Source organism: Vipera ursinii (genome assembly GCF_947247035.1).
Source record: "Vipera ursinii genome assembly, chromosome: 1".
NCBI classification, from domain to species: domain Eukaryota; kingdom Metazoa; phylum Chordata; class Lepidosauria; order Squamata; family Viperidae; genus Vipera; species Vipera ursinii.
In genome coordinates this window covers 47,507,526-47,532,775 of record NC_139512.1, presented here as the reverse complement: position 1 = coordinate 47,532,775, position 25,250 = coordinate 47,507,526, and the positions used below count along the sequence as shown (strand labels likewise).

The 25,250-nt window shown below is 38.9% G+C and overlaps 1 protein-coding gene across 5 annotated transcripts in view; it reads right to left on the bottom strand.

Moving 5' to 3' along the window:
- The window catches only part of CEP128 (centrosomal protein 128), a 221,658-nt gene that overhangs the window by 155,865 nt on the left and 40,543 nt on the right, over positions 1–25,250 (bottom strand). For all 5 annotated transcript variants that reach the window (XM_083375275.1, XM_083375272.1, XM_083375274.1 and 2 more), the window contains 3 exons: positions 14,288–14,638; positions 5,867–6,517; positions 2,471–2,635 (listed from right to left, as the gene is read on the bottom strand). In XM_083375275.1, the coding sequence (XP_083231401.1) occupies positions 2,471–2,635; positions 5,867–6,517; positions 14,288–14,638 (1,167 nt within the window). The remainder of the gene's footprint in view (positions 1–2,470; positions 2,636–5,866; positions 6,518–14,287; positions 14,639–25,250) is intronic.

Here is a 25,250-nt window from a genome sequence, read left to right as displayed (position 1 = left end):
ACACAATAGTAAGAATATTCTGGGAATATTCTGATTTGGTAAAAGTAGACTCTGTGCTCTCTTATTCTCTCTTTAATTATATCCATGCAGGAAGAAGAGTCATTAGAAAACCTGTCATCAGAAAGTGCAAATCCAAACACAGCTTGGCCTGAACAGCCTTTGGAAATTGCTGGAATGCACTAGTACTTTTGTTTATGAGCCAAATGTTTAAGCAACGTTGTAGTTGTGTAACCGCCCAGAACATGGAAAACCATGAGCAATTTCCTATGGGATGCTATCTCGTGAGTTCTTCAAATTACAGGATGAACCTACATTTTTATTTTTATTTTTTTTAAAAAAAGCAGAATGTTTTTGTTCAAAGGTTTCATTGGAACATCACATTATAAATTTGTCACGTCCTGGTAATATTCTTGAAGCTTGTTAAATCCCATTGCCTAGTTCTATCACTTTCTACAGGATACTTAGTAAAAAATAAAGAATTTCATGGTGTCACCAGAAGTATTAAAACTATAAAAGGCTAGTGTAGAACAAAGATGTTCAGTCTTGTAAGTTGAGCCCTCTTGGAACACATTAAAAACATACTAAAAGAAAACAACTCAGAAGGTTTAAAAAAACCCTGAAGAATATGCTAATGAACAACAGAGAAACTATCCAAACTTGTAGTTTACAAAGGAAGCTCTAATGAGAAACAAAATCCTGGAAAGGAAAATGTTGCTATGCGGTGGAGCTACACAAAAGCAAACCAGATAAACTTTTTATTATTATTTGTTTAGCAGTGAAGTTAAGGGCATTGGAGTAGATCAATATTTTTCATAATGTAATTAGGCCATGTTTGTATCTGACTATGGACACAGGACAACTGAACTTTCCTTGTCAGTTCCAAATGTTTTGCTACTTATCCAAGTAGCTTCTTCAGTCTAAAGAAAATGTTGACACATTTGTCAACATACATACATATTCTCACACACAAACGTAAAACATTGCCTCTTCTTAATAAAAACATCAGTATATAGCCTTTCTCTGCCTTACCTACCCATACCCTACCTAAATTTACATTAGTGCAATTATCATTCAAATATATTAACTATGCACCCTGGCAGGAAACACCTCTCTCTCTCAAAATATATATATATTAAATTGTTGAATCGAAAATGTTCTAAACAAATAGTGAAAAGATGTACTGAATTATTAATCTCAATTATTAACAAGAACTTTAAAAGTACAACTTAAAAAACTGATTTGGAATTATTGAATTGTTTTAAACCAAGCAGCACACATAAAACCATTAGAACTATGTTACTGTTACTATTAAAAACATTTCAGTTTATTTAGCAGGAGAAATTAATACTTTCAAAACAAGTTAGGAACATTGGCAGATGTTAAATCCTTTGTAGCTATGAAAATTCAAATGCACTGATCTAAAGCAGATCATTTATTTTCTAGACTAAATTATTAATCAGTAATTGATGGCATTTATTTCTTTTTCTATAGGTCTGATGGAATCACTTTTGATTTTTTTTAATTCATAAATTACATGTTTATACTAATCTACCTCTTGCAACTCAAGACACTTTACATTTCTATCCTTTCAACTCCCATGACAGCATGCTATGTGCAGTGATGACAAAATGTAATTTAACAATATCAGTTAAGAATAAATAATCTGATTTTTTTAAAAATACCTGCTTAGCTCACCCGATAGAGCATGGCACACAATCGCAAGGTTGTGGGTTCAAGTCCCACATTTGGGTGGCTGTAGTTTGATAGCTAGTTTGGTGCAGTGGCTAAGATCTAGGATAGAACCCAGGAGACCACAAATTCCAGTCTTCCCTCTGTATTAGCCCAACCTATCCCAAAGGAATGTTGTTGTGGGGAAAATAGTGGTAGGAGCATTGTGTTTGCTGCCTTAAGTTATAAAAAAATAGGATTGGGATATAAATATAATAATAAACAATAGCATATCAGATAATTTTTGAACATTTAAATGCTGCTAGCAATTCAGGGATTGTCTATTTATAAACTCAAATCATTCCTAATAATATTTTATTTTTAGAAAAAAAAATTTGTTCTTATCAGTGTGTATTTTATTTGGCAGAGCACAAGTTTGGAATTTAGTGTGAGGCAGACTTGAAGCTTGTCGGGCAGACTTTCATAAGCAATTTTCTCAACTGTAGGACCTCAATACTCAGAACTACACTATCAGAGTGTTTCATTTAATAGTCTGTTATCACCAACTTTATTATGCAGCGGTATACAACTAGATAAATAAATATCAAATATAAGAAAACTTTCTTTGTGCCATGTTTTCTTTTTGCACCTGGAGAAAATGGAAGAGTAAAATACAAAACTGAAAAGAGTACAAAGATCGAAATTTACATCATTAAAAAAATAAATGTTTCTTAAGTCATAAATGTGGTTTTCCCTTTGAACAGATACTGTTCTATTACACAGGTTCATATTTTTCTTTTACCTTTTCGTCTAATTCCTGTTTTATTATGTTGCATTTTCGCTTAATTTTTACATTTTCTTCTTCCTTGTGGGTCAGCTCCGATGTTAGCTTATCACATTCGATTTTCATTTTTTCTACCTGCCGACGATGAGCTTTTACAAAATTTCTTTCTTCTACAAGTTCTGACTATTGGAAGGAAGCCAGACAAGAAATGAAGTATTCAGTATTTCATATTAATAGCACAGAAATTTAGAGGAAAATATTTGTTCAAAATTTCTTTTGTAGTAATTTCATGTTTCTTAATACCCAATAGATATCCAATTTTATTAAGGGAAGAAACAGGTTTACGCAGACGAATAAGAGGGAAAATGCAACTGTGATAAAGAGAAAATATAATATAAAAAGAAAAGCAAATCCCCAGCTGGTTTATTTATTGTCAACACAATATTTATGTGGTAAAAATGTATTGTAACTCCATTCATTCTGATTTATTAAACATCAAGTATTTATAGGAATAAGGGACGTGGTGGCTCAGTGGGTTAGGAAGCTGAGCTTGTCGATCAGATGGTCGGCAGTTTGGCGGGTCGAATCCCGAGTGCCGTGTAGCAGAGTGAGCGCCTGTTACTCGTCCCAGCTTCTGCCAACCTAGCAGTTCGAAAGCACGTAAAAATGCAAGTAGAAAAATAGGGACCACTACAGTGGGAAGGTAACAGCATTCTGTGCGCCTTTGGCGTCTAGTCATGCCGGCCACATGACCACGGAGACGTCCTCGGACAAGCGCTGGCTCTTCGGCTTTGAAACAGAGATGAGCACCGGCCCCTAGAGTCGGAAACGACTAGCATGCGTGTGCGGGGGAACCTTTACCTTTACCTATTTACAGGAATAACTTCAATTTGAGATGTTATGTGATAATGAACAGTTTATACAGTTAGTATTAATCTGACCAGATGCTTTTCCCCAACATTTCCCATATTTGAATGGGACCAGAAGAGACAATGATGGGTCAGGAAAGACAGCTTGGAACCACAACAGACAGCACAATGAAAGCCAATGTGAAGAAAAAGGGCAAATTCTGTGCTTAGGATTATTAGAAGGAGAATTCCAACAGAACTACCAATATAACTACCAACATATTTTATGCAGTAAAGCCTATGGAGAGATTATACTTGGAGTATTGATGATATACAGTAGCTGAAGCACCTCCTCTATGCAGAAATTATAGGCTCAGCTAATCTCAATGTACACATGCTGTACTTTGACAATAAAGGTTATTATTAACATATTACTTGGCATAAAGGAGGGGAAAGGGACACATAATAGCAATAGCACTTAATGTTATATACTGCTTCATAGTGCTTTACAGCCGTCTCTAAGTGCTTTATAGAGTGAGCCTACTGCTTCCAATAATCTGCCCTCAGCAGAAGGATGAATGGGCTGAATCAACCTTGAACCGGTCAGGATCAAACTCCTGGAGGTGAGCAGAGTCAGATTTAACCACAGTGCCACCACAGCTCCATGGTGCATCTAACATGGAAACATTTTTTCCTCCCTTTATCACATTTTTTAAGCCAAAGGTAGACATCTACATACAACTAAAACTCTTGTCATGACTTTTCACTGCATTATAGGAAAACAATTTTTTAGCTAGGGTACCACAAATGGGCTAACTTACAAAATGTGCTCAAAATATAGGAGTCATGGCTCCATAGGATATGAAAGTTGTTACTATTTCAGTGTTACTGGCTGCTACTCTGCTATTGGTGCTATAGTCACGTGATCTTCATTTTTAATATTCCATGACAGTTTTCCAGCGAGTCTCACAATCCCTTGTTCCCTTGCCCACCCAGCAGTAACCATTTATCTGCCTTGTAGAAAGGCAAGGGAGAGGGAACAAGGTGGAAGAAATGCTTGTGAACTGTTTGAAGCTCAAGCCAACCCCTTGCTCTTTCCCATGAACTATGCCATCCCCTCAGGTGTCTCCCGACATATGTAGCACCTCTTGCATACCCTCATAAAGCCTTCCCCTATACACATACCTGACCTGCATGGTATCTCTTGTGTACTCACAAGCAATTCCCCCACATCCTTACCTGACTCGCACAGCATCTCTTACATATTCATGTGACCCCTCAAACCCTTTTTGATGCACACCATCTACACACATGCTCTCCCCAAACCACATGGAACCTCTTGCACACACACCATACCATTCCTGACTTACACCTCTGCGCATCTCCTTCCTTCATCCCCCATCCAGCAGTTTTCTACTGGATTCCCCACTGACTTTCTCCCTGGAAGCTTTCCACAAAGTAAATGGGGAAGCCAGCAGCTGTTTGAGGGAAGGAGATAATGACAGACTGATAGAGAGAAAAGAGAGGGAAGGAAGGAAGGGGAGGGATGCTTCTCATGCTTCCTGCCAGCTTCCCAGAAGGAAACTCAATGAGGAAGTCAGCAAGAAGTCTGAAGTTGCTCCCATTCCTACTGCTTTTTTACCCACGCATGGTCATTCTGCTTCCAGGTTTAGGTAAGACATATCTCTCAAATGACAACCCAATGGGGCATGGATTGTCTAGTTGGAACTAAATGTAAGGAGATTCAGAACTGACAGAACACTGGTTGGTTTTTTTTCAAACAGTACATAGTTAAATTAGAATTTGCTGCTAGCAACTATAATAATGGTAACTAATTTGGATATTTTTAAAAAGATATAAAAAGATTCATGGAGAATTAATATACTGTGGCTACTAATATTGATGGTTGTTTACTATTTTCTTGCCTTAAATGTTGATTACTCGAGGTTATCTTTTAGAGTCCCAATCTATGTGTTTCCTAATGTATTCAACTGGCTACTGTGTGATACAGAATATTGAATTAGATGGGCTTATGGCCTGATCCTACAAAACTCTTCTCTGTTCCCAATACTGCACCTGCCTTGCATAAAATTTTCAGATTATGATAACCATTCATCCAGTCTAGCCTATACAGCTCTTTCTTTAAAACAAAAAACAAGTTAGACAATAAGCTTCCTCCTTCTGTTAATGTTTTCAAGATGGACAGTGTTTAATATTTATTTGTTATGTATATGTAGGGGTGTGAGTCTATACATATATTGTATATAGTATGTTACCCTATGTGTCATGTATGTGTTCACTTTGAGAGCGGGCAACTAAATTTCATTTTTGATCTGTGCCGTTGTGCCCACAATGAAAAAAAAATGACAATAAAGGTTATTTGATCTTATCTCATGTAAAAAATAATAATTTTGGTAAAGGTCAGAGTAAAATAACAGCCACATAAAATATTACGCAAAGTATCAGAGTATTTAGATAGCAATTCACCAGAATCTGATTTCATTAAATCCCATCTATACCATACTATGCAATAATCATGACTATATGTTGATCATCTCAGAGATACCTTCAACATTCCAATGTGATTAGTTGCCTCCTCTTTTTCTTGGTTAAATAGCTTCATCATCTCTTGGACACGTTGATCATGTTTGGTTTTCATCTTCTGCAATTCTGACTGAAGTTCCCCCAGCTCCTGTTTGTGGACATCTCTTTCCAGTTTCAGTTGCTTATTGATTGTAGTCATCTCCTCCTGAACAGACTCTATTTGTTTCTGAAGTTCCATCACTGATTTCGCCATTTCTTTTTTGGATTTCTTCTCTTCTGCTAGTTGATTGGCTAAGTCAGCCCGAACAGCACTCAGGTTTTTTATAACTTCTTGCATCTCTGACAATCTTGCTTGATCCTTCTCATGGATCGTATTGATATTTGCAAGTTCTTCCTCCAACTGCTGTTTTTCAGTTCTTATTTGAGTCTGTACTAGGCTCTCCTTTTGCAGTTTCTTCTCAAGGTTATCCACAGTTTTTCCAACGTCTCTGGTTTCTTGTTCAAGAGCCATCTGCAAGGATCTAGCTTCACTGAGTTTCATTTCTTTACAGTGTAGCTCCTCTTCTTGTCTGGCCCTTTTCTCAAGAACATCTGTCAGTTCCTTTTGAAGATTTTCCATCTGGTGCATAGTTGAAAGGAGCTGGCTCTTCAATTCATCCTTTTCTTTATGAACCTACAGTTCGAATGAAATAGAGCAGAGGTGAGCGGTCTAAGAATCTGCTATAGGAAGAAACGGCACAAAATACCACTGTTCAAAATGAAAGGCAACTGATCAAAAAGAAGAGCGTCAATGCATTACTGCATAAACTTTGCTAACTTCTGAATTGCCTATATATGTATTTGTTTCAGAATAGAGTTTGAAGGTATACACAAGGTGATAAGCTGATAGGAAAGCCAACTCCCCCCCTGCCCCATTCTGTTCTGTTAATAGAAGGGTTAATTAGATTCTTTCCAATACTTCTTTTTTAAAAGTGAATATATATCTCCCTTACAATAAGTGGTGGGATTCAGTCGGTTCGCACTGTTTTGGTAGAACCGGTAGCAAACTTTTGCTGCATTCAGAGAACCAGCTGGCTTCCAGAAATTCAGTCTAGGCCCCAGAGGCCTGGAGAAGGCCTCCCAGGCCTAGAACGGCCCACCAGAAGTGCATGGATGCCACTTCCGGAAATCCATTCTAGGTCTCGGAGGCCCAGGTCTGCATCGAATAAGAGAACCGGTTGAATTCCATCACTGCTTACAATCATTTGGCTTGCTGTTGAAACTAACCAAACATACAGGCCAGTGAGTTAAACTCAAATCCTGGTAACTGTACAGATGAAAGCCTTTCAACTTCAATGTCTCCCTAGCAATAATTTGACACTGTTCATTCAAGTAATATCCCTGATTCTGGATCCTTCGTTGCCTTCTCACTTTTTTAACTTGCCTCAACTCTGCCAAGGACAGAAAGTTTTTCAAGTTTCTCTCTAGTATCACATAGTTCAAATATATGAATTTATGCTTGCTGCTCTTTAACTCTAAACAATAGGTTGCGTTTATTTTTTTCATGATGGACTGATTAGTTCTTCTTGCAGTCCAGTTTTCTGAGCAGCTGTCTCCAAATCCATAATCTAATGACATCTTTTTTCCTTTGTTCTTACTCAATATCCAGCTTTCACAACTTTACTGAAGAAAATGATTGATTTAACTATGTTGATCTCTGTTGCCATAGAAATAGCCCATACTTCCAGATATTGTTTATCACTACCTTCCTCCCTAGAATAAATTTACTTTCCCAACAAACTATCTATCTTTATGCTTGATACGAAAAAACTTATAAACTGTAAACTATAGACTATTTATAGTCTTCATTTATTTCTTCAATGTTAACTGTGAGTTTACCAAGTATGTTGGTTGAGTTTAACTTTGTCATTTTAATATTTATTTATTTATTTATTTATTTATTTATTTAATTTATATACCGCCCTTCTCTCAAGAGACTCAGGGCGGTTAACAGGGCAATACGTAAAAGACAAATACAAAAGTTAAAATTATTAAAACATGATTAAACAATGCCCATAGTACAAATAGTACAAATTTAAAATTAAAGTCATAATAACAAACCCACCCCATCCCATCAGGCCAGGCCCGCTTCCTTAAAGAGATGGGTTTTAAGGTCGCGCCGGAAGGAGCGGAGGTCGGGCGCCATCCGGAGCTCTACCGGAAGATGGTTCCATAAGTCCGGTGCACCCACAGAGAACGCTCTCCCCCTGGGGGCCACCAGTCGGCATTCTTTGACCGGCGGCACCCTGAGGAGGCCCTCTCTGTGGGAGCGTACTGGGCGGAGGGAAGTTGACGCCGGCTGCAGATGCTCCCCAAGGTATTCTGGACCCATGCCATGGAGGGCTTTGTAGGTCATTACCAACACCTTGAACCTCACCCGGAAGACAACTGGCAACCAATGCAGCTCGCGGAGCAAAGGTGTAACACGGGAGTATCGGGAGACCCCCGACACAACTCTCGCGGCTGCATTCTGTGCCAGCTGGAGCCTCCGAGTGGTCTTCAAGGGTAGCCCCATGTAGAGAGCGTTGCAGTAATCAAGACGAGAGGTCACGAGCGCATGAGTGACCGTGCGCAAGGCATCCCGGTCTAGACAGGGCCGCAACTGGCGCACCAGGCGAACCTGGGCGAACGCCCCCCTAGTTACAGCTACAATATGGTCTTCTAAAGAGAGCTGTGAATCTAGGAGGACTCCCAAGTTGCGAGCCCTATCTACAGGAGGTAATGACTCACCCCCCATAATGAGGGGTGGGATATCCTGAATATCCCGGGATGCCGGTACGCACAGCCACTCCGTCTTGTCGGGGTTGAGACGAAGCCTGTTCCTCCCCATCCAGACCCGGACCGCCTCCAGGCACCGGGACATCACGTCGAGGGCATCACTGGGGTAGTTTGGGGTCGAAATGAAAAGTTGGGTATCATCAGCATACTGATGATACCCAACTCCAAAACCACGAATGATCTCACCCAGCGGCTTCATGTAGATGTTGAACAGAAGGGGCGAGAGGACCGACCCCTGAGGGACTCCACAAGCGAGAGGCCTCGCGGTCGACCTCTGCCCCCCCGTCAACACCGACTGCGAACGTCCCAGGAGATAGGAGGAGAACCACTGAAGAACCGTGCCTCCCACTCCCAATCCCCTGAGACGCCGCAGCAAGATACCATGGTCGATGGTATCGAAAGCCGCTGAGAGGTCTAATAGGACTAGAACAGAGGAGTATCCTCTGTCCCGAGCCCTCCAGAGATCATTCACCAGCGCGACCAATGCCGTCTCCGTGCTGTACCCAGGCCTGAAGCCCGATTGGTGCGGGTCTAGATAATCCGCTTCATCCAGGACCAGAGGGAGCTGATGTGCCACCACACTCTCAACAACCTTCGCAAGGAAGCGAAGGTTGGAGACCGGACGAAAGTTATTCAAAACAGCCGGATCCAAGGTAGGCTTCTTGAGGAGAGGTCTCACCACCGCCTCCTTCAAGGCGGCGGGAAAACTGCCCTCACTCAAAGAAGCAGCTATAACCGCCTGGAACCAGCTTCGTGTCCCCTCCCGGGCTGCATAAACCAGCCAGGAAGGGCACGGGTCCAATAAACATGTGGTGGAGCTCAGCCTCCCCATGATCCTGTCCACTTCCACCGGAGTCACAGGATCGAACTCCTCCCAGATGACATCGACAAGATCACTCGTGTCCTGATCATCCGATACTGCCCAGTCGGAGTCCAAACCGGTCCGAATCCGAGCGATTTTGTCCGACAGATGTTGACTAAATTCCTCGGCACGCCCCTGCAAGGGATCCTCACTGACCTCCTGGTTGAGGAGGGAGCGGGTCACCCTAAACAGGGCGGCCGGGCGATTATCTGCGGACGCGATGAGGGCAGCGAAATAATTAGATCTCGCTACCCTCATCGCAGCGAGATAAGACCTAATATGGGTTCTTAGTCGCAATCGGTCGGATTCAGATCGGGTGGACCTCCAAACGCTCTCTAGGCCCCGTCTCCGACGCTTCATCTCCCGGAGCTCCGCGGAAAATCATGGAGCCCATTGGGATCTGCGCCGGGTCAGGGGCCGCAAGGGTACAACTCGGTCAAGTGCCTCCGTGGCCGTCCTTTCCCAGGCCTCCACTAAGGCATCCGCCGAGCTGTGAGCTGGGGAGGCAGGTGGGGCCCCCAGCGCTGCCTGAAACCTCTCAGGGTCCATTAAGCGCCTGGGGCGGAACCATCTAGTTGGCTCAACAACCCCACGGTGGGGGGTGGCAAAACGGAAGACCAGCCGCAGGAGATGATGGTCGGTCCATGACAGGGGCATAACAATTGGGGAGCCCCCACCAATATCATCTAACCACCGACCAGATAAGAAAACCAAGTCAAGGGTGTGGCCTCCCTCATGGGTTGGTCCATGAATTACCTGCGTCAGGTCCATGGCCGTCATGGAAGCCATGAACTCCCGAGCTAACTCAGATACTCCTCCCAGGGATGGTAGATTGAAGTCTCCCAAAACCATTAGTTTAGGAAACTCAATCACCAGCCCTGAGAGGATATCGAGAAGCTCAGGCAGGGCTGCTGCTACGCGACTAGGCGAAAGGTACGCGAGCAGCAAGCCCAACTGCGCCCTAGGACCAAACCTCAATAAGAGAGATTCACACCCGACTATCTGAGGAACGGTGGCCTCCTGCGGACATAAGGTCTCCCTCATAACTACAGCCACTCCCCCACCCCTACCCTGAGTCCGAGGCCGGTGTAGCACCCGGAAGCCTGGTGGGCAGAGATCCACCAGGGGGATACCACCCTCTGGGCCCAACCAGGTTTCCGTAATGCAAGCCAGGTCCGCTTGCTCACCCTCGACTAAATCCCGGACGAGGGGAGCCTTATTAACAACGGACCTGGCATTTAGGTACACCAGTCGGAGCTCAGGTGGCTGCACATCCCCGCTCCCAGAGCCTTGGGTCGAAGGCAGAGGGTCGGAGCGTCTCACCGCTTGGAGATAGCGGAGAGGCCCTCCCGGAGGTCGATACGGCCCTCTGATCTTACACCTGCAGCCATTCCCTATCGTCGTGGGAATTGGCATTTAACATGAATCCAGATTTTTTTTACTTTCTGTTACTTATTTATCTATCACATACCATCCATCTCATTTCAGTGACTAGGCAGTTTATATTTTTTAAAAAAAATATCATAGCATAAAAGCAGCTCAGGGGTTCTCTTAAGTACCTAACATTCTCTTCCTAATTAACTATTTATCTTCATTTAACAAGTTGGCATTATCTGCATTATTTCAAGTGATTAGATACCTGTTATTTTTTTCTTCCAATAGCCTATTCTTCCAATATTTAACTTAATTACATAATAGATTTAACAATATGAGTTAAACAGATCCATTGTTGTCTCTCTTCTTTTTCCTGAACAAGTCTCTTCAAAGTTAGTTCTTATAATAGTTTCTTGCTCATTGTACAGGCTATTCAAAAGAGTAATTAGATGTTCCGGCATGTTCATGAGTCTTAATATGTTCCACATTCTGGCATTATCCACCCAATCAAAGCCTTTTCACCTGCCCAGCCCTAACTGCTTATATCCCCTTTCTGAATTATTCTTGATTTATCCATTCTCTTTTATCTTTGCCAAGAAATATAATTCTACCACCAGCATTAATCTTAAAGAAAATGGAATTACTGAGCCCTCCCCACTATATTAAGTAATAATATAAAAATCATCAAAGACAAAGGACAAAATATACATGTAAACTGATATATATTAAAAAGTAACAATATTTAAATACATCTCCTATCCTAAGTTGTCAAACTACTCCAAACAATCTGCATTAAACATTCCTATTTAAATTTAGACTAAATTCAAATTATCCTCTTTTCTTGCTAAGCAGTTGTCTACTATTGGGCCATGCAGCAAAATCTTGGATGCTTAGAACATTTCTATTAACATTCTCTTCCTCCTCCAAAACGTCTTACCGATATTCCTTTTTATTCTGCCCTTTCAAAGATTTTAAGAATTCCTGACCTATTGTGAATTAAAGGGTTGATCTGGTTTTTTTATCTTAGATGGCAAACTTTTAAATTCTGCGAAGTATAATTTGCATTGACAGAATGTAAAGTAAATGAATGATTAATTATAAAGCAAGGAAGAAAATCCACCAACTTGTCAATGTGGCGTATATCGTACTGAATCCTTCTGAGGACCTAAAAAAAAGCTTTTCAGTATTAAATCTGCTTCCTACGTTGGTTGATTATTTTGAAACTGTGATCATAAGCTTAATTATTGCTTTCAGGTTGCTGATGGCAATCTGCCAAAACTGTCCTCTTTACATGTTTTTACCTCTAGGGTAGAAGGGCTAATTTACTATTTTCACACAAGTCATTTTTCTCCCATATTTATTATCACATCAAATATACTTCTCCTTTAAGTATTTAAAGGATTTTCTTCTGTTTCTAGATATTATTCAGGAACATTTAATTTCAATATCAATTGGTATTTTAAATGTTAATTTTTCAGCTGATTACCAAAATTGAAAATTATACTGCATCACTGAGCTCTAAACTCATAACTGTTAGTTCCTTCCTTCTGGGCAAATAGAGAATGAAACAAGACAAAGGCTTCCCAAAGAGTCCCAAACTTCTCACTGGAGTATCCTTGTAGAATCCATGGCGACCTATTTTCCTAACTGAATTGCTATTTCTAGAAAGAATGCAAACGAAAGTCCATTGAGCCTATCAACTAGTCAAACCTGCAAATAAACTTTTATCTACCAATGCAGAGTCATTCTGGCCATCAGGACAATCTGACTCCCAATCTGACAAAACATATTTTGCACCTCCAAAAGCAAATCCATAAAGAGGACTGTGTGCTTCTTGGAGGTGTCTGGTTTTTCCATTATTGGAAACAAGAGGCTTAGCTTTATAAAGCTCAGGAAGAAGCCTGCTGGAAAAGATTTAAAAGAAATCCAAGTAGACATGTACAATCCCTATCTTTAATCAGCTATAGAGTAGAGAAAAACAAATAGTTTACATTTGTTTTGCATCCTTTATTTATTTATTAAGTAGGGCTTATGTGCCACTCCAAATTCCAAAGGTATAACATACTCTGTACCTTCAATATACTGCCTTCACAGATGTATTGTCCCTACAGTTCTTGAAAGCCAGGCTCTCTAACATAGCTTCCAACTGAGATTTTGAGGGAGGGGGGGAACTACACTTTTAGCCTTTAAAAGACCATGAAGACCCTAAGTATTTGTGTTGGAAAGGTCAAGGAATCAACAGTATGTATAGTTCTGATGTCTTGGTGAGAAGGGTACAATGTGTTTTTATGTTGTAGTTTTTATTGGTTGCTATTATCTGCCTAGGATCACTGTGTAAGAAAGGCAGGCACATTTCTTCAAATAAATAAAATCTCAGCCATTAATGTTGACTGAAAAGTCTCAAAGTTGTATTCCCAACAGAGACAAAAGACAACCTAACAGGAAAAGATGCCTTCTATCTTTGCCGCATAAAACAGCAGGGAAACGAAGACAGTATCACAGACAGAATACAGTTATCCCTAAAACAAAGTGCTCAGAATGTGTTTTATTTAATTGGATGATCAAAACCAGATTTCTAAAAAATATACTTGACAATCATCATGTTTTAAGACTTCAATCCTAGAAATTATTTTTTTTTAAATTCTTCCGTAAAGGTTTTAAAGTACATTACAAAGATTCCAAATTTGGTGAGGCAAGGCGGGGGGGAGGGGGGAGAGACAACAATTCTATATCATTATCTTCTTAATTTATAACATTTCTTATAAGAGAAATGTGAGAATAGCTGTGCTAATCAAAGACTGAAAAATGTGAGTCTAATGAGCATAAGCCCACTGATATTAACTCAAGATAAATTAGTCATGACTAATTGATTTTAGTGATTTAACTAAGTATAATCTAAGATGGACTAGATTTGGACTTCACCCAGTTTCCATCTGTGATCAGTTTTAAATGTTAAAAAAATTACCTTGTTTTGATTAAATTATATTTTTTTATTTCAGTATTTTCTACTGAAAGTCCTATCTCATCACTCCTCCTCACTACTAATGTAATGTGTTTTAGTAACAGTTCATAACTGTCACACAAATTAATTTCAACAGTTTTAAACCAGTCCTTTCCAAACTTTTTCCTTCATTACCCAAAACCGCTTATCAGAAAATCGTTTTTACAGCTTATCCAAAAGTCCTATTTAAGTGACACTGTTTGATTGGGTAATGGGTTTGTGTGACATTACCCAACGAAAAAACAGTTTTACTCAATTTTGGTAATTTATCCAGGTTTAGAAAGCACTGTTGTAAACTGTATTGGAAGAACTACAAATATTTACATGATGCAAAATTATTGTTTGAAGGAAATGAAATATATATCTATATATGTATGTATATACCATACCAAATTGTTCTTCTCCATCAACTGGCTATGAAGTTCAGTTTGTTTTTCTTTTTCATGTTCTAGTTTTTTACACCTTAGCTTCCAGTATCGAATTGATTCCTGAGCTTTGAGTTTTAATTCTTCCTTTTTCTTCTCAGTCTCTAGCCTTAGTACTTCAGATTGTTTGAATTCAGCTAGGTATTTCTCTGCTTCCTTGATCGATTCTTCTAATTGCTGACCTAGCTCTGTAACCTGTAATTCAGCAGCTCTGCACTCATTTTCACAGATTTTGTAGTTGTTCTGTATCTCTTTCAGTTGGCTCATCATCCTTTGCTGCTGGTTGTCCCTCTTTTCCAAGTCAGCTGTTAACGCCTAAAAGCCAGCACAACATATTAAGGACTATGCTTACAGACAGGCACATATAAACATAACTTTTACATATAAAGAAAGCAAATTTCTTTCAATACATGAAAAGCATCATAGCAATTATTCAGTTTTCTGCAATTATGCCTATTCATGACACTATTATTTGTTCATTTACAATATTTACAGCCCGTTCCAAACCAAAAAGATTCTTGGCAAGGTACAGCAAGGTCAAAAACACAAAGCAGTTAAATCCATTACAATTATTTATAAGCAACCAAAAGCCTAATATGTGTCTCTTAGGTCCCATTAAGCTGCACTAATTAAAGGCCAAAAGAATAAATATTGTTTATTCTTTATTGTTTGCAATGAACAAAATACTTTCCACTCACATACATTGACATACCTGGAATGTATCTCTAGAATGCATCTATTTGCTACCAGGAAATGGCAAACAAAAAGAATCTTACACTATACATACATCCAACTTAAAATGACATCTGCCAACAAATTCTTATAACTTGGCTATCCTCTAAGAATGTAAAAATAAAAATCCTATTCCCAAAAAGGGCAATTTGTAGCTGGACCATGTTCAAATATACAAAGTTCTACCTATACTAGACAATTTATTTACAAAAATTAGCTGGATCACCACAGACTAGGAATAAAACAGAAGTATTTTCCACTTCAAAAAGTATTCTTGAATATGTACCAAAAAACTATCTGCATATTGAGTAACACTGTATGTCTGTACAAGGTGTATGGAATCAACAAGATACGTTGAATACTTTCTTGGGTTCACCTGACACATATATATATATGACAAATGCTTGTTAACTCTTAGATTACCTTGCTAGGCCCCAAACATGGGACAAATCTTTATCTCCTGTGTCAGCCTATCCTGAAGGCCATCGACAGGCATTAGTCACACCGGTGACAGCTCATATTTGTGTAAATTTTTTAAATTGCTAACAAAGAATTAAGGGAGACTAATATGCATTTCAAACTTATTAGTTTTCATCAGTGAGCCATACCCTTCTGAGATTCGAACCTGGGCTGATTGCACATTAGGCAGTTGTTTTTACCTTGAGCCACAGGATCTCTCTCGCTTTGCTAGCAGAGAAGCAAGGGGCGATATATGACAAATGCTTGTTAACTCTTAGATTACCTTGCTAGGCCCCAAACATGGGACAAATCTTTATCTCCTGTGTCAGCCTATCCTGAAGGCCATCGACAGGCATTAGTCACACCGGTGACAGCTCATATTTGTGTAAATTTTTTAATTTATATATATATAAATTTTAGATTGCTAACAAAGAAGTAAAGGGAGACTGATATGCATTTCAAACTTATTTGTTTTCATCAGTCAGCCTTCTGAGATTCGAATAGTTAACAAGCATTTAACATTATATATATATATATATATATATATATATATATATATATATATATATGTGTGTGTGTGTGTGTGTGTGTGTGTGTGTGTGTGTGTGTGTACACACATATATATACACATACACATATATATATATACACATACATACATACATACATACATATAAGGTAAAGGTAAAGGTTCCCCCACACATGCATGCTAGTTGTTTCCGACTCTAGGGGCCGGTGCTCATCTCCGTTTCAAAGCCGAAGAGCCAGCGCTTGTCCGAGGACGTCTCCGTGGTCATGTGGCCGGCATGACTAGACGCCAAAGGTGCATGGAGCGCTGTTACCTTCCCACCGCAGTGGTCCCTATTTTTCTACTTGCATTTTTACGTGCTTTCGAACTGCTAGGTTGGCAGAAGCTGGGACGAGTAACAGGCGCTCACTCTGCTACATGGCACTCGGGATTTGACCCGCCAAACTGCCAACCTTCAGATCAACAAGCTCAGCGTCCTAACCCACTGAGCCACCGCGTCCCTTTTTACATACATATACATATATATAAAATAATAGTAATAGTAACAATTAAAAAACTACCACCTTATATGGAAATATCCAAAAAGAAAAGTCATAACATCCAATGGAAAAATGCCACAGTCCACATACAAAACTGATAAGTATTTATCATTCTTTGTTTCTTGATGACAGCTTAGATATCTTCCATAGAGCCGTTTAAAATAACAATACGATAAGAAGACATCTCAAAGCTTGTCATCAAACAAGAGACCTAGAAAGATTTAATGTCAACCATTAAATATCATTATTCTAAATAAATGATTTTGGACACTGTGATCATTATAACTGAAATTAAAGTAGACTTTGTAATTGAGCATTTCTCTACAATGCAAAAGACTTTCATACTCTAATACATGTGGATGTTTTTAGACCATCAAGCACACTATAAAACCTTATTCATATACCTTTAAAGTGGTGTTTTATATGCTCAGCTGAATTCAGTAACAAAGGAAGGTTTGTATTAGTTAAACATAACCTGTGAGATCCATGGATTCAAATTCACTGACAGATGTGAAGAGATACTTAAAAACACTGAAATGGTTACATTTAAACTTCAATAATGTTATAAAGTCTCTCACCTTTGTGCTAATTTTTTCCCTTTCAACAGTTGTAATTGCTTCCCATCTGGTGATAGTATTAAAAGACACAGTCCTAAATAATGGCATCTTCAACTTTTCTGAGTCATTAAAAATAATTATTTCTGCACAAAGCCTTAGGGAAAAGATTTTGTATATACAACTATAGTTTCTATGCAGTATTTAATAAAACAAGATTCAACCTTTAAGCAATGTACAGAAAATATTGTTAAATTAATTGGAAACCTTTATCTTATCTGAAAAAGTGACTTCTACTGTATTTTATTAGCAATTCACATTTTTCATAAACAAGGCAAACTTTTTTTAACTGAGATTATTTTCTTTAAAGCACAAGGATACATAATTCTGTTATCTTCCAATGATACAAGAAGCAACGTGTTAAGGAATTTTGTTTGTGCAGAGGTCTCCTTGTGCTACCAAAGAGTTGCACAGACAAGGAATGGTACTGAGAGTAGAAAAAGTCACACAAGAATACACTGAGTTATAAAAACAAAAAGTAGTTTACTTTTGAGGTGGTGTAAGAACAAAAATGCACAGTCAAAAATAAACAGTCCAAGTCACAAAGTCTTCTTACCGGTCCAGAGGTCAATACACAGTTTAGGTTACAACAGTAGTAAACCAACAGCAGAGCAAAAACAGTAACAGTAGAGATCAGTGAATTCAGAGAGAGAGAGAAGCTACGTTCCTAGCTTCCTCTTATGGCCATGAGAACACTTACACACCCATTGGCCAATTAACATCTTAAAGCCATAGCATTATGGTTAATATATTTTCAACCCAACATTGTAGGCTAACACCATATGCCTAACACAACGGATGGAAACTAATCAAGGAGAGAAGCAACCTAAAACTAAGGAGAAATTTCCTGACAGTTAAAACAATTAATCAGTGAAACAACCTGCCTCCAGAAGCTATGAATGTTCCAACACTGGAAGTTTAAAGAAGAGACTGGACAGCCATTTGTCTGAAATGGTATAAGGGTTTCCTGCCTGAGCAAAGGGTTGGACTGGAAGACCTCCAAGTTCCCTTCCAACATCATCATCATCATCGTCCTCCTCCTCCTCCTTCTTCTTGTTATATTTATGCAAAATGTACAAGTCATACATTTTACCATTATCCACCAACCTATCTGGTAAGAAAACAAAACAAAAGGAAACCTATACCAAATCAGCCATCTCCCTGGTCAACAAGGTACACAACAGACAATACATGCCAAATTGCAATTTTATGGCTATTCATGATCAGCCATTACCGTGATGGGCTATGAATGCTCAGTAGCTGATCTCAAACAGCAGCTCATTGATTTAGAGCTGCAATTACACTTTCTAGCTCTACCCAGAAGCACCTTCTTGAACCTCTTTTTACATCTTTCCCAATCAGCTAGATATCTCAGAGACATAATGATCCCCAGAATCAGAAGGGTCTTTTCCTTTGTCAGATTCAATGCCCTCCTAACAGCTGTTATTGAAGGGAGATACCAAAAAATCCCCTTTGAACAGAAATTGTGTCCATGCCATGGAGAAATAACTGAATTCATGGAACATGTTATTCTCTATTGCCCTTTCCATGCAGGTGCTCAACAGGAATTATTGTTTACTAAATATCCTGGTCATTCCAATCTATTTTAACCCAAGAGATGATTATCACATCAATCTGATTTTATTTTCTTGACCACAGCCAAATACTCTTCTATAATCTGCACAGTATGCCACAGTATTAGAATAGAGTTGGAAGGGAGCTTGGAGATCTTCTAGTCCAACCCCCTGCTCAAGCAGGAGAACCTATGCCATTTCTGTCTAGTCTCTTCTTTAAAAAAAAAAACTCCAGTGATGGAGCGTCCACAATTTCTGAAGGCAAGCTGTTCCACTAGTTAATTGTCCTCACTGTTAGGAAGTTTCTCCTTAATTCCAGGTTGCTTCTCTCTTTGGTCAGTTTCCAACCATTGTTTTTTGTCCTGCCCTCTGGTGCTTTGGAGAATAATTTGGCCCCCTCTTCTTTGTGGCAGCTCCTCAAATACTGGAATACTGCTATCATGTCACCCCTATTAACACAAACCCTTTTTAGATATTTTAAAATTATATTTTTCCTTTTATCTTAATTAATTATGACTTTTGTGTTTTATTTGCTGGTCTATGACTAACTAATGATTTAATGGATTGACTGACTCAATGTATGTATGTATGTTTGTATGCATGCATGTATATTGAGGGATATTCTGTCTTTCATTCAGCAAATAGTGCTCTGCCCTCCATTTTTTTTCCTGTAACAACCATTGTGTCAAATAGGTTGGACTGAGAGAAACTGACAGGTCCAAAGATACCCAGTGTGCTTCTAACAACAAGAGTAAACTAGAATATGGATCTTATCTCTCCTATTCCAACAGCTTAACAACTACATGTTTTAATACTATAGTCTTGTTCTATTCTGTATTGTTTTGAGAGGCTGAGTGTAGATGGCATACTAAAGAAGAAAAGAAACAAAAACAAATTTTCCTATAACTTTCTTTCTGTACAAGCCACTGACTGCCCAGAAAAAGTTATACCTCAGGATTGGGAACAACCCTATTCAACAGAAAGTTTTCCCTGAGAAACCTACAACTTTTTTCTCATTATCTGTAATGCAGCTGTAATGCAGTGACTATTTTGAAAAGAAAGATATGAAAAATGAACATGAGGATGAGGAGCTCTACCTGCCTCCTCCTTTTTGAGATGGATACCTGTTTCAATGCAATTTTTAAAAAGTATTTTTGCTGACTTTGAAGCTATTATGGAATGGTATCTGTATTAGTTATATGAAATATTCCACAATCCATATTAGAACAATATCTTTATCACACTAATTTATATTTACTAAACATTTACATCAAGAACTCATACATTTCTATACTTATTCTACTATGTCCATACCCAACACATTGTTTTTTATTCTTTATAGACATCTTTAATATAGCATCCTGTATATTACATATTTCACTAGCTGATGTCATACAAGAAACAGTATGTTGGATTGGAAGGAAGGTTTAGATTAGACAACTTTGGGTGCATAAAATATTGTGAGCTTTGCCTGCACAAGTGACGTATTGACCCAAATCTGCCAAAGTAACTGGAACTATCTTTAATATTATCAGGGAATACTGATATTATCTGTACCACAGATATGACAAAGGGTGGCAACCAGTTTTCTTCTTTTCAATATTAGTAAAAGAGTTATGTCATTAATCAAAGCAATGAAAGGCATCAAAGATCACTCTGTGGGTCCAACTAGAAACAACCATGGCATAGACTAATTTTAAAAAGAGGTAAACTACGTGACTTTTTAAGATCATCAGATAGCTTTATATTTCTATTATTAAAAGCTTAATTTGTGTGGATGGCCTTGTAAACTGTAAGATGTCACACCACGGCTAATACCTTGCAGATACCTTTTCAATGTTCTCAGTCCTAAGCGGATGCTATAAATTCTGTGACATTAGAGTACAACTGCTATGCTTCAGCTGTTCTATCAGCTGATCCATATTTTTTGAAGGGAATTTTTTTCTTCTTTTTTTTCTCTCCAACCAGATGAATGTTTCCTTTCCAGCAATCACTTAGGCAAGAGTGTTACATCCAACTTGCAGACATGCCCAAACTACCAAAGTTATGATTGTCAGATCTTATGCTCAGCTGTGGCTTGGCTGGGTAGAAGTTATGGCAAGGCGTTAGATTCTGATGGATTTTGAAAAAGATTTTGATGTCGCATCTCTTTTAGTCTTTTGCAAGGCATTAAAGACTTGGCTGTTTTGCTAGGCCTTTGGATCAGACAGGTAGATAAACTCTGTTACTGCTGATGGGAAATGAGATTGTTGTTTATCTTTGGGTGCTCGGCAATTATGTTTGGTGGATTTGTATATTTTAGTCTTGTAAGACTCCTCAAGCAACTTATGTGAGGTAGTTATATAAATCAAATAAATAAGTAGCTGTGATTGCTCGGTTATGCATCAGTACAAAAAGCAGGACAATGGCAAAGCAAGAGAAATGAAAAGCAGCTAATGCTATATGGACTGAAGATGTTCAAATTGCTTAGACTGAAGATGTTCAGACTACCATCTATTTGAACAGTTTGATGGTTTTAGGATGAGGCTAAGATTGCCTAGCAATCCTCAAAGAAGTCTGCTACAATATGAATCTTTCATAAAATCAGACAGAACCAAGTTGGCTTATTTTAGAATAGTCTGCGCAGATAAGCTGCCTCACTACCACCAGTCTGTTTCTTGTAATTTCTTTCACAATAAAGAAATCTAGAAAAACCTTCAGCTTTTGCAACAACAACATAAAATATTGTACTTTCAAATGTTAAAAATTATAAACAAATTTCAGTATTGCTCAGTAACTATATACCGAAAATGCAGCAATCTAAAACTAAACATAAAAATCTTGTTTTGAAGCAAACCTACAGACATTAAGACTCTATTTTTAACATGCAGAACATTAAACATAGTGTGCAAACACAGAATTACAAAATATAGGACCACACACAGAATTCCCAGGAATCTAAGGAAAATCAAAGCATTTTGTTAAGCAATATCCAATGTATCCAATTTATAAAATGAAAGTTAAATCTGAAACAAATCAACTAATTGCAACCATCCCTAATTGTTTTGCACAGCCATTATTTTCCATATCATTGCAATTACAAAGAGAAAGAAATTCAGGACAAACTTAAGAACATGACAGAATATGTCAGAAAATTTACAAAATAAAATGATGCATGGATGTGTCCTTACTTCAACATAATAATTGTTATGTCAAAAACCAAGAACTCACTCTTAAGTAATGGATTAAAAAAATCACAAACTCTAATATCTTCTTTGATAAAGTGACTAAATTAGTGAATTAGAGAAATACTGTAGATATAGTCTACTTGGACTTTAGGCATTTGAGAAAGTAGACCACAGCCTATTTCTTGGCAAGATAGAACAACGTAGGATAGACAATATCACCATCAGATGGATTCACAGTTGGCTGACCAACCACACTCAGCATGTAGTCTTCAATGGAAGTACATTATATGGAGGGAAGTATGTAGTGAACTACCTCAAGTGTAGCCTAATGAAAAGAAATAGTAAGGGTGACATGATAGCTATCTTCCAGTAGTTGAGGGACTGTCGCAAAGAAGAGGGGGTCCAAAGCACCTGAGGGCAGAACAAAAAGCAATGGGTGGAAGTGCATTTAAGAAATGTCCAATCTGGAACTAAGGATAAATTTCCTAACACTACAAACAATTAATCAATGGAACAGCTTGTTTCCAGGAGTTGTGATAGCTCCATCACTGGAGGTCTTCAAGAAAAAATGGAGCATCCATTTGTCCAGATTGCAGGAGATTGGAATAGAAGACCTCCAAGGTCCTTTCCAGCCCTACAATTCTATGATTCTGAGACAAATAATCTATTACACTAGGCTTCTGATTAACATCTCAAATATTTATTGCATATATATTATGCTCTTGATTTTTTTGTATGCATGTTTAGTTTAAACAAATTTAATCTAGTTCCTAACTGCTAATTATTGACTTTAAAGTTTTAACAATATCCTCAGTTTTCTGTCTAACTGTCCCTTTTTGCAACTTGCTATTGACTGCCAATAGGTTTATTTTTATTTTTAATATGGCTGACACTAGGAACCGCCTGCTACAATCAGAATGAACCCATTCTAGATGAGCCTCCCAGAGAAACCTACTAGAGATATCATGAGTATTTTTTGGTCACAGCACCAACAGAATGAGCCTGTCTCTCTTTAGATTAGCCCCTTTAGTGATAGCCTTCTGAAAATTAGTGAAAAGAGAAGTTTTCTGGTGGGAGAATATAGAAGACTCTTACTAGTTTCAGTATATTATTTAATTTGATTTGATACTGATGTTGTTGGGGGCTTGAATGGGTTGTTACCATGACTGCTTCAATTACAGTATGTATTCTATCCTTATAAGCTGCCAGGAGTCTTGGTGGATTTGGTAGTGTATCAATTCAATAAAAAAATATAAGTTTCCAGCTCATCCAATCTCTCTCTCTCTCTCTCTCTCTCTCTCTCTCTCTCTCTCTATATATATATATATATATATATATATATATATATATATATATATATATATATATATATATATATATATATGTATGTATATGGATCTTCGGTCATTCGGGTTTTTCCCCGCGTAGAACTAAAGGTGTAGGTGCAACGTTTCGATGGAATCCCATCCGTCATCATCAGGCTGGAGGCTTCAGCTTCCTTCTTCTGGGAGAAGCATGTGGCTGTTTGTTCCTCTTTTTTAAACTGCCAGAGGGGGTGTGTTCTGTGGGTGGAGGTGTGCTCTGATTGGGTGGGGAATTAAGTGTGTTCTGATTGGGTGGGAGTGTGTTTTGAATGGTGGGTGTGTTCTGATTGGGTGGGGGTGTGTTTTGAGTGGATGGGCTGGTCTCAGCTGCCAGCCTTAGACCTGAGCTGGTGAGTTGTGCTGCTTTTGTTCGGCTTCGTGTTTGTGGTGGTGCCATGTTTTTATAGTGGGTGTCAGTTTGCTTATAGTGTGGTTTGGAGGGGTTTAAAGTGGCTGATGTTGCAGCTGTGGTTAGGTTTCTGTTTTGTGGTTGTGCGTCGTTATCATTGTGGGTTCAGATTTGCTTTTTGAATGGTTGTGTGGTGGTGATGTCATGTGATGTTATCATGTGTTTGGGTCTGGTATCATTCTTGGTGGTTGGGACTCGTCTGAGGACCCAGATTGTTGGGGGCAATTAAGCTGACTTTGTAATAATGCCGCTTGGGGTGTGTGTGAAAGCCCTAATAAGCAGGCATATACATAGAATGAAGGTTACTGCTAAGCTTGTAAGCCGCCCTGAGTCTTCGGAGAAGGGCGGGATATAAATGGAATAAAAAAAAATTAAAAAAAATCAAGGCGGGTTTCCAAATGGCTGGTAGGCGAGAGGTATCATCTCGTTTGTTCATGCTGTGGGGGCGTTTTTCTATCTCAATGGCTTCTCTGATTATTCTGTTATTAAAATGTTCAATTTTGGCGATAGTTTTGGTTTTTTTAAAATCAATTTCATGTCCCGTGGCTTCAAAGTGTTGGACCAGGGATGAAGTTTGTTCTCCCTTTCTGAGTGAGTTTTTGTGCTCTTCAATGCGTGCACTTATTCTTCTGTTGGTCTGTCCGATGTATGTGGTGGGGCAGGTGGTGCATGGGATTTCGTATACTCCTTGGTTTTCTAACCCATTTATGTCCTTGGGGTTTCTTAGGATGGTGGATATTTTTCTGTCTGTGTAGAATGCTGTTTTGATGTTGTGTTTTTGGAGGACCTTGCTGATTCTGTCTGTGGTCCCTTTTAAGTATGGGAGGAGGGCTTTGCCATTTTCTTGTTCTCTGTCTTGGGTTTTTGTGGGTGTCTCTCTTCAGATTAAGTTGGTAATCGTGTTTCTTTGGAATCCATTGGCTGTTAGTACATTAGTGAGAGTGTGTAGTTCAGTTTTTAGGTGTTGTTCGTCAGCTAGGTGTTTTGTTCTGGAGATGAGTGTCTTGGCTACGGAGTTGATCTGTGCTGGGTGGTGGTGTGAGAGTGCATTCAGATAGCGGTTTGTGTGTGTTTTTTTATGGTAGATAGTGTGTCCTAGGGAGCCGTTGGATTTCTTGTAGACTAAGACATCAAGGAAGGGAAGTTGATTGTTAGCTTCTGTTTCCATGGTGAATTGTATTTTGGGGTGTAGGCTATTGAGGTGTGTGAGGAAGTCATCCAGTTTTTCTTTGCCGTGTGGCCAGATTACGAAGGTGTCATCTACGTATCTGAGCCAGAGTTTGGGTTTGTGGTTGGATTTTTCTAGAGCGAGGGTTTCAAAGTGTTCCATGTAGAGGTTTGCGATGACAGGTGAAAGGGGTGATCCCATGGGTGCTCCTTCCATTTGTTTGTATCTTTGTCCATTGTAGATGAAGTATGTGTTAGATAGGCAGTGGTTGGTCAGATCTAGGATGTTTTGGGGGGTTGTATTTATTTAGGATAGCTGTCAAGGCTTCTTTGATTGGCACTTGGGTGAAGAGGGATATGACATCGAAGCTCA